Source organism: Bactrocera dorsalis, chromosome 5 (assembly GCF_023373825.1).
Source record: "Bactrocera dorsalis isolate Fly_Bdor chromosome 5, ASM2337382v1, whole genome shotgun sequence".
NCBI classification, from domain to species: domain Eukaryota; kingdom Metazoa; phylum Arthropoda; class Insecta; order Diptera; family Tephritidae; genus Bactrocera; species Bactrocera dorsalis.
Window position 1 is genome coordinate 24,964,056 of NC_064307.1, and position 10,740 is coordinate 24,974,795.

A 10,740-nucleotide genomic window follows, 5' to 3' on the forward strand; every position below is an offset into this window, starting at 1 on the left:
ATTTTAGTTTTCTCATACTTTTTATTTCATTTTTTAATATTTATTTAAGTTTTGTTTTTATTTTTATATCAATAATTAAAAAAGAATGAAATTGTAAATTTTTTTTATTATAATCGAAAAATCTTAATTTTTTTTCTAATATTTACAAAAAAATTTAGTTTAAAATTATAAAAAAAAAATAAATTTTTCGATAAAAAATATAAATTTTAAATAAAAAAATATAATTTTTCAATTATTTTGTATTTTTCAATTATTTTTTATTTTTAAATTAATATTTGAAATAAAATTATAAAAAAGAATAATTTTTCTATTGTTTTTTTTTTTATTTGTTTTCATTTAATTTTTAATTTTTGTAATTTTATTTAATTTTTTTATTTTTATTTTTTTGAAATTGTAATTTGTTTTTAATAATTTTCTTAATCAATTTTTCATTTACACAACTATGCGTATTTTTATGTGTTGTAATCTTTGTGCGTATTAACCTGTGGATGCTATGAAACAACGATGTTTGAAAACTGTGTGACGATTGTGTTTTTATAATTATACACATAATTTCCTTAAATATGTACATACTAAAAATATATATACATGCATATGTATGTGTAGACATTTTCTCACCGCAATTCCTGGTCAATAGTTGTTTATTATAATTTCTTTATCTTAGATTTGTATTAAGCGCCGCTCTTTAACAGCCGATTAACTCACAAATAATATTAAATCATTTAATCAAATAACTTATTATATCATATGTCTGTATGTATGTAGTTTTATGTAAATGTTTAATGAACATCCGTTGCCGGGAAACTGTCTTTGTTATGAGCAAATGCTGCAAGAGAAATATGTATATACGTATGTAAAAGCTATAATAAATATTATGTAATTAAAAATCAATAAACTCTGTGTACTTCCTTATTATTTTCAATGCAATACAGGTAAGTTTTTTGGAAGGAAATGAAAGTGAAGTAAGAGAAAAATTGTTTCAGGATGGCTGAGATTATGTAAAATCATGCTTACAAAATCAATAAATATAGGAACATATTTTTTTAAATAAACAATTCATATATAATTGTTAAATTATGAAACACTAGTACTATATTTATAAAATAAATAAAATTATTATGTTACTTATGCTTGATGGTTTGGTTGTTAGTATACCCATTGGTCATTGAAGTTGCCTGTCATATAGTAGACACAGCCTGATTGTGGCTTTTCCGTGTAGCCATACTCGTACGTCATTTGGGCCTAAAGTTTATCATTCGTGATACATTTTCAAAAAAACAGTCCCCAGGCGACGCCGCGAATTGTTTCTTCAATTTATAGATAGATAGATTAACCCCGCCTCATTTTTCGGTCAGCGGTTCAGCCTACCTATCTGATTCAGATTTTAGTCCAGATATGTTGGCTAGTAATATACAATATTTCATATATTTCTTCTTGTAGTTTTGGATACACCACCTTATACTATTTTTGGAAAGTAGTCAAAAATTAATAATAATTACATCATTGTCTAAAACTATAGATTATCCAATCATATAAAGAGTTATGCGGAAGGACAAAGGAAAGGATTAAAAATTTGGCGAAAAACTTACAAGGAATCAATGAGTATGCATCGGTTCATTTTGGTAGTGCAAAAACCAAGAGTTGGCGACCCATAATTCTGGCTTCTTTTTACGAATAGCTTCACCTAACCGACACATAACACTCAAATAGTATTTCTTATTGACAGTTTGGCCGGTCGGAAAAACTGGTGCACCACACCTTGATAATCGTAGTAAACTGTCAACATAACCTTGATTTTTGGCCTGCTTTGAAGTGGTTTTTTTCGGCTTAGGCTGAACTTGCCACAATATTCGGCTGATTGATCATCTGTTTCCAAATCGTAAAAGCTTAGAATTCGGACTCATCGAGACTCATCGCTAGTAATAATACGTTTCATGACATCCTGGTAGTCGGAAAGCATTGTTCCACAGACGTTAAAGCTGCGCTGTTTTCCAAAAAAATTTAGTGTTTTTGTTACCAATCGTGCTTTCACTTTTCTTAGGCCCAAAATGATGTTTCGAAATGGTTTTCACTGATCCTTCCGAAATTTTAACGATGTCAGTAAGATCTCTGACTGTTAAGCGTTGATTCACAAGCATAAATTCCTGTATGTATTTTATTGACGCATTGATCATCAGTTGTTGTTGATGACTGTCCAGGACGTGATTCGTTGTCAACGCGTGCTCGACCCTCTTTGAACACACTTGGTCGCAACATTCACTGAAGGAAATTACCTGAAACGGAAAAAAGTCAAGGCTTATACCAAGTGTGTGACAAATTAGAATAAGCGAGGGCATACTTGTATTGCCTCAAGAGCGTATTTTGAAGACAACAATAAGAAATTGTGATAAAAGACATGAAAGTGTATATTTTGTATGTAGATACGAGAATACTAATTGAACAAACGGAATGTCAAATAATTCATACCAAATTTCGTGATCTCCTCTACTGAGAAAGTTTTCATACAAACACTAGATATGGATCGGACATGGCTAAATCGACTCAGCTTGTCATGCTGATCATTTATATATGTACATAGTTATAAATTTAAAGGGTCTCCGACATTTAATTCAGGTTGTTACAAACTTTCTGGCAAACTTAATATGGTTTACTATGTTTAAGGTCCATACATATGTATATACGAAATACTTGAAACGTTCTTCTTTAAGTTTTTCTGCCCTAAAGCAATTTTCATAAAATCACCGTCATCTACCTAGCTTAGAACTTCCGGGAATTCCCATATGTCGCATGACGTTGAAATACGAGATAAGCGCGATCTACATCAATTAACGGTCAAATTATTGATAATATTTTCTTCTTCGTACTAAAAATTCTCCCCAGAAAAATAAACCTGAGTGTTTCTGTGACAAACGGTAGCAAAAACTATTTCACGTTTCTTGCTTAATAATAAATCACCTAATTCTAAGAATATTGATCTACATTTGTACACAATATACATATATAATGTAGAGTGTAAATCTCACGCTTCTCCATTTCACTTCGCGTATCATATTTTACGCTCAATATTTTAGTCACGCTCTCTTAAACCCTCTTCTTACTTATGAAACTGCAATTTCCCTTAATTTTACACACACGTTCCACAAGTCTAATTCTTATCACAACAACAAAAACCATAAATCCACATAAAAACCGATAAGATAGGCTCTCCTTATCTAACACAGCGACTCTGGCACTCTGGTACTCTGGTGTTTGTGCAATTCCACACCGGTGCTCCACGTACCGGCGCTGCGTGATAAACAATTCAGTAGTTAAACGAGTCCCACAGAAAGTGCATATTTGGCAGCGGTTCGTGCGCAACGCAAATGCAATGAAATTCACATACTTTGCTATCGGATTGCTCGTGACGCTCTGCCATGCGCTTAACGGCGCAGAAAGCGCAAATATACTTAGTTTAGTCGAGGTATTAGCGCCGGATCAACAAATTTGGTACATTTTAATGCAAAACAAGCGAGCTTACATTAATTATATCTTATGTTTATGATTGTGTGTGTATTTCTAATTTCTGCATTTTTTCACTTCGGCGCACACTCGTAGGCACGATGCCGTTATCAAGGGTCTAATTGAAAGCGGCCATAAAGTTACGCTAGTCAGCGGCAGTACAATGCACTCGAAGTCGCCACACCTAACACAAATTCATTTGGAGCAGGTAAAGGAAGCATTGGACGTCAGCAATAATCTACACAGCCGCTTGGTCAATGCCTGGTTGAATCCCTTCGAGCGCATCTATCATTGGTACAACAAACAGCTGAAAGTCTGCCAGGCTGTGCTCTCGTCCAGTGGCTTGCATGAGCTTATTGCGCTCTCTAGAGGCTCTGGCATGGAAGCGCCATTCGACGTGATCATCTACGACGCCACCTACGGGCACTCCTGTTTGCTGGCGCTGACGCAGCTCTTCGAGCATGTGCCCATTGTGGCAGTCAGTGCCTCACATATCACACCTGATTTGTTACAAGTTGTGCCTGGCACGCAGCTGCAATCTGCCACTGTGCCGCATTTCACTAGCACACACGACGAGCACATGAATTTTTTCGCACGTCTACACAACACACTAGTTTACGCCGCAGCCCAATTGTGAGTCACCGCGTTGAGTGCCAGTGTACTCTATGCACACATACATACATACAAATTCAGTACACAAATATTTTGTTTTCACATTCTCTTTTGCTTGCAGCTTTCGTCAGTTCACGGTGTTGCGCGTACAAGAGGCTCTCTTGGCTAGGCACGAGGGATTGCAAGCAGCTCACGTAAAACCCACTTTTGAGAGCGTACGCGATCGTGTTAAAGTCGCGTTGGTTAACAGTCATCCGGCGTTTGATTATGTGCACTCGTTGCCGCCGAATGTAATTCAAGTCGCCGGCTTGCAATTCGATAATATCAATCGGCCGCTTTTGGTGGAGATGCAAACGTTCATTGATGACTCCATTGAGGGTGTCTTCGTTATCACCATTGGCCCTGAGCTCTTGACTCCATTACTCATCGAACAGGTGCTGAGTGTGATCGATAAATTCCCGGAATTTGGTTTCGTGTGGGGTGTAAAGAAGATTATGATACCGTCGACAGGCAGGAAAAATCTGTATGTGGGAAAATGGTTGAAGAAGAGCAATATTTTGGGTGAGTATGATATTTCGAGATGGTGGTTTCTTTATTTGTGATTTCTACCAAATAACAAATTTTCATCACTTCGATCACTTTAGAACATGTTTTTCGCGTGATATAAATTCGGATTCGTATCGGTTTCATAGACTCGACCGTTGGAATAAATTTTGCTTCGTGTAGAAACGTCTATTTGTTTCGGCGATCACTAAAAAATCGCCTTAGCCTTACTTCATTGATTTCGTACAATCGATGAAGTATAAATTAATATTATATATATTTGTTCTCTTGGACTGTCAATATCAGATCTTGAGAACATCCTCAGAGCTCTTTAAAGCATTTTATCAAGCTTTTTACCATCTATTCTTAAGCTCATGCATCTAAGACTTCGGTGTGGCTTCCAGATTTCAGTGTCATTATTTGGACCTATAACTTTGTTGTGATTATTGCTGTATCAAGATACAATGAAATCTAACTAATCAAGGAGACATACTGGTTTACCAGCCTCCGAGACTATACCCTAAGAACGCATAATTCTTTCTTTGGAGATATCTGTAATGGAAACACTTGTCTTTAACTAGATCGATTGAAAAATTTGCGGAATATTTAGTTTGGTATATCCAAACTTAATTTCAGTTAGTTTGGCAGCGCTTTAAAGTTATTAATATTTAATTACACGTAATATTTAATTTACATCTATCTCTTACAGCGCAAAACAAGGTGATAGGCGTTATTACGAGCGGCAGCCATATGGAAGTGCAGGAGGCTATCTACCACGGAGTACCTATTATTGCAGTTACTAATTCCTTACAGCCACCAAGTGTGAGTTTGCATTACAAATAACACCAGCTTCAGTGAACATAATTCCCATCTTCTTTATAATACAGATCGCGACACGTGTGCAGTCATTGGGCATCGGCCTAAGCGTAGATTTAAAGTCCGGCGCTGAAAAACTACAGAGCGCCATCTCAGCATTGGCTACGAAACCGCAATTCACAGAGAACGCAAAGTCTCGTCAGGTAGCTTTTCGTAATCGGCCACAAAATCCGCTCGAAGAGGCACTCTGGTGGATTGAGCACGTCATGGCGCACCCCAAAGAAAGTGGCTATCTTCACTCGCAGGCAGTTGCCGAAGGGAGCTTCTTTGCTTTGCATTCCTTGGACGCCATGTCTGTGCTGCTCTTCATGTTGGTAATGTTCTTGGTCAATACTTTTATAGTGCTGAAACAGCTGAGAGAACAATGTAAGAGCAAGAGCAAGAAGACGGCGACGAACGGCGTAGACAAAGAAAAAAGTCTGAAACGTAAAGCGAAGAAAGCAAATGACAGTAAGAAGAAAGTGCAGTGAGGTAGACTAAACAAAAAAAAAATTAGAAATAAATATTTAGTTACTTTAATAAATCAATGGAATAATAATAAAATAACCTCGCTATAAATGAAATATGTGTTATTAAAAAATTTGTGCCCAATGAAAGAGAAATTCCAATATGAAGACTAAATCCGTTGATTCTAGTACCGTAAACATTAAGCTAAAATATAATTTTTTTAATTGAGTGAAGTCGTGTGACTTCGAGTGAATTATAGACTTTAATGACTAACCCAGCGTGTCGGCTTGGGTCCTGATTCCTGCCAACACTTTTTCGCGCCAAGATTTAATGATTCCTAAATTCCTTTCCTCAATATACTTACTTAATACTTGAACTACTGTGCATAGTCATCAACGACCGTAAATAATCATACTCATTACATCCCCTTCTGCTATATAAGTGGATTCACTTTTATGATCACAGTTTTCTTATTGTTCATGATTAATCTTTCAAGGCGAACTCTGGAATAGTAAATGGACTCTTAGAAATATTTTGTCCATTAACAAATTACCGGAAAGTTCCTTTGACTGATGTAACAAAAACACTTATTACAGTTTTTGAACGGTATTTTAACGAAAACACCTAATATTTGATCATTTTTTCGATCCTTATACACTACTGGACAAGCATTTTCCCATTATACGGAATAAGTACAGATTCGTCAATATATTTAGTTATCTGAAGAATAGTAAAACGCAGGTGATAATGGTACTCTAGGTATTAACAGTCGAAGATATCTCTTGACCGACATCACATATATATTAAAACGGGTGATCAAAATACTGTTTAAGTATCCTTTTTTTGACAGATCACGCGTGAGTCGTGTCAAGCTTGTGTGGTATGGTATCATACCGTTAGACTCTTTCCTGTGGTAAAGTCTAAAGTCTATGCGGATAATCCCACTTCGATTCAGGCCTTAGAGCAAAACATCGCGGGTGTCACTCGCCGGTTACCAGTCGAACGAGTCATCGAAAATTATGCACAACGGATGGTCCGTCTAAGACGTAGCCGCGGCCAATATTTGAACGAGATAATCTTCGAAAAATAAATGCTATAGAATGGTTTTTCGAATGTTAAGAAACATATCCCATCAAATTTGAAGTTTCTGTGTAAATAACTTCGAAACGGATCACCTTTTACTTCAGAGACATATTCTTGTATAAGAAATTAGTACCGATTCATCAACAGATTTACACATCAAGGGAACAGTGGGAAACAGATGGCAATGGCGATTGAATTTATGAATCTATTATTAGTGGTATCGAAATAGTCGCAGGCAAAGTTGGGTTGCTGAGTTAATGATTCTTACTCAAAACTACCAAAAATGTTTTCGCTTAGTGTTCAGATGACGGCGTAGAACTTAGTTGCTTTAAAAGTTTGAAAGAAGTTCTGGCGTAACCGTATACTGAACCTTTCATTGGTCATTAATTGCTGCCTTTATTCCTAAAGTATCTCCCTTTCTTCGGTTGAACAACACGCTATATGACAGTTTATTGCGTTTTTGAACCGATTGCCCGCATAGTATTATCGAGTGATAAGCTTGAAAAGTAGGGTATTAAAACTTCGTGACTGCCGATGAACTTCTAAATCTTTAAAAATGCTCTAACTGGAACTCAACACATACATACCGTAAGCTTTGAGGCTTAACAGCTGATATGTGCTGCTGCTCGCTTTAGTGGGTGCTAAGCTGAGCTTAAATAAACGCTAAGTTCCACAAATAAACAAAGTGAGAACGACTGTGGAAACCGATTCCAGCTCTCATGTTTATCTAAGTCTGTGAAATATATGTAAATACATTTATATATTTACGTCGATTCTTAACTCCTTTACTTCGCTACGGTTTGCATTTATTTATGAGCTCAAACTTGGATACACACAGTCAATTATATGTGGATCAATCATTCTATAAGTGAAGCAATATATACGAGTAGAAACAATGGTATTTTCACGCTATTCCGCAATGTTTTCGTTAACCGAAATTCATTTATACTGTGACGCTCTAGTGTTAAGCGGTTTTGTTGATCTTGATCGCCACCGTAAAAAGCAGTGATTTCGGATGTGCTTGCTGTGCTTGATAGAAGCAGCATGGCTAGAATAATCAGCAGCGCACTTACAAAGAGATATCTCTCGTCTACGGCAGCGCGTTCAACGTCGAAAGCATTTGCTAAACCCTACAAGGATATACCGGGACCGCGTGGACCCTTCGGACTTGGTATATTGTATCAGTACTTGCCGCTGGTTGGACGTTACTCTTGGCTGGAGCTGCATAAGGCGGGACGCGATAAGTACGAGCAATATGGACCGATCGTGCGCGAGACCATGATACCGGGCGAGGACATAGTGTGGTTATATGATCCGAACGATATTGCGACGCTGTTAAATGAGCGGGATTATCCACAGCGACGCAGTCATTTGGCATTGGAGAAGTATCGCAAAGATCGGCCGCACATCTATCGCTCAGCCGGCTTACTGCCCACGTTAGTATATGTGAAGCGAGACTTTAACTGCTTCTAAATTTTCTTCTATTTATAGCAACGGCGTGGAATGGTGGCACCTACGCTCTGAGTTGCAAAAAGAGATCAGCGCACCGAAGAGCGTACGCAGCTTTCTTGCTGACTTGGATTTGGTAACGCAAGAGTTCCTAGAATATCTGCCATTGGATTGCAGCTTCGACATATTACCGAAGTTAGCGCGTTTGAATTTGGAACGTAAGTCTATCTAATTCAAATGACTAAACTTATAGTGCACCCAACATTTCTACATCTATTTGCAACCTCCTTCCTAGTCACCTGCCTAATGACTTTCGATGAGCGTCTCAATGGCTTCTCACCCGACGAACAGCTACCAAACTCACGCTCCACCAAACTCATGCGCGCTGCAGAAACAACAAACAGCATCATATTGCCCACCGATCAAGGTTTGAAGTTATGGCGCCACTTCGAGACACCCAAATATCGTAGGCTACGGAAAGCGCAAGAGTATATGGAGAGTGTCGCCATCGATTTAGTGTCTCAAAAGTTGGCGTACTTCAAGGAGAGTAAACCGGACGACAACGGCGACAACCATGATGGCACTATGTCGCGCAGCTCATTGATTGAAGAGTATCTCAAAAATCCAAACCTCGATCTTTGCGATGTAGTCGGCATGGCGGCGGATTTACTGCTAGCAGGCATCGATACCACTTCGTATACGACAGCATTTGCGGTATATCACATTGCTAGGAATGCAGAAGTGCAAGCGCAGTTGAAGGCGGAAGCCTGTCGTGTGTTGGCCACACCGAAAACACCCTTATCAGCTGATGCTTTGCGCGCCGAGGTGCCATATACACGCGCTGTGCTGAAGGAGGTCTTGCGCTTGAATCCGATTTCAGTCGGCGTCGGACGCATACTCAATAGAGATTTGGTGCTTAGCGGTTATCATGTGCCGAAAGGGGTGGGTTTCGGTTAAAGCTAGCAAAGCGACACATCTTCTTAATGAAATTTCTTTACAGACTGTGGTGGTAACACAAAATATGATCTCCTGTCGTTTGGAGAAATACTTTCCGGACGCGCAGGAATTCAAGCCCGAGCGTTGGCTGCATCGCAATCAAGCCGTACATCCCTACCTAGTGCTGCCCTTTGGTCATGGCATGCGCGCTTGCATAGCCCGTCGCATGGCTGAGCAAATATTACTCGTTTTCATGTTACGCGTAAGTACCCAATGAGCATTGAGCCGCAAAGCTATTTTTAAAATTGAATCCGTATTTGATTTGCATGAAATTTTCATCTCATTCGCTAGTTGTTGCGAAACTTTGAAGTAACTTGGATGGGGGGTGCAGACAAGATGGGTGTACGGACGCTACTAATCAACAAGCCCAGTCGGCCGGTGAGCATACAGCTAAAGCGACGAGATGAGTCAAGCCACGGAAATTGATTACAGATTCAGTAAAATGATTTACTGATTGTCGCCAACTACAGCACTTGTGTTTGTGTATCTCGGATGAACTACATACCTCTTAATATTGTAAATTTATGTAACTATTCTTTTTGTAATTTTTGTGAAGATTGTACTTGTAGTTAGTTGTTTTTTGTATGGAAAGTGATAAATGATTATAAATAATAAAGAACATTAGTGTGTTGTAGATTTTGGGCCCAAATTAGTGCTTAGATCTAAGTTTGAGGCCTATGATTCCGTAACTTTTTAAGATTCAAATAGGTGAATACTTGGCGAAACTATATTTCATATGTGCTATATTTTGAGTGTTAACGGCATACTCAAAATGATACCACTCGGTTCAAGCAATGATCAGTAAAAATACCTACATCCAGGAATATGCGAACTTAATAAGAACCAAGAGCTCACTGAACATCTTATAAATTTCTTTGAATCAGAAGGATATTGCGTTTGTGCGGCAGTTGACTAGCGCTCGTCAAATTCACGTGGAACCAAAATATATGGTAGCCGAACGCAAGAATACAGTTGAGCTCCAACTTGTTCCTAATCCGCTAATATCGAGACAAGGGTAATTTTCCTTACAAATTTAAGGAAATAACAATTTCCAACGATTCTCCTGTGAATACGCGACCATACCACTTCTTTAACAATACATACTTTATAGAATAGACATACAGATTTGCTTCGACAAGACGGTCCGGTTTCAGAACTCTATGATATAAAGTTCCGAACGGAGAACTTTACAGGTTTCAAATACCTCCAAATGTCGAATGGCTTCAAGAGAGATCA

At 38.0% G+C, this 10,740-nt stretch overlaps 2 protein-coding genes across 3 annotated transcripts; both read left to right on the forward strand.

Annotated features, from left to right (window-relative positions):
• The first annotated feature begins 3,284 nt into the window (after nucleotides 1-3,284).
• Nucleotides 3,285-6,081, forward strand: LOC105224876 (UDP-glycosyltransferase UGT5). Its single transcript, XM_011203101.4, has 5 exons — nucleotides 3,285-3,486; nucleotides 3,595-4,131; nucleotides 4,232-4,671; nucleotides 5,363-5,475; nucleotides 5,541-6,081. Exons 1-5 carry the CDS (start codon nucleotides 3,368-3,370, stop codon nucleotides 5,997-5,999), a joined length of 1,668 nt encoding a protein of 555 aa, XP_011201403.2. The 5' UTR covers nucleotides 3,285-3,367; the 3' UTR covers nucleotides 6,000-6,081.
• A 1,652-nt stretch (nucleotides 6,082-7,733) lies between these two features.
• Nucleotides 7,734-10,138, forward strand: LOC105224875 (cytochrome P450 302a1, mitochondrial). Of its 2 annotated transcripts, XM_011203100.4 has the most exons (6): nucleotides 7,734-7,957; nucleotides 8,022-8,495; nucleotides 8,551-8,726; nucleotides 8,804-9,450; nucleotides 9,509-9,706; nucleotides 9,796-10,138. In XM_011203100.4, the coding sequence occupies exons 2-6, from the start codon at nucleotides 8,104-8,106 to the stop codon at nucleotides 9,928-9,930; spliced, it is 1,548 nt and encodes a 515-aa protein (XP_011201402.2). In that variant the 5' UTR covers nucleotides 7,734-7,957; nucleotides 8,022-8,103; the 3' UTR covers nucleotides 9,931-10,138. The 2 variants fall into 2 exon arrangements, with proteins under 2 accessions (XP_011201402.2, XP_049313346.1); XM_049457389.1 differs by having other exon boundaries at nucleotides 7,742-8,495.
• The last annotated feature ends 602 nt before the right edge of the window (nucleotides 10,139-10,740 follow it).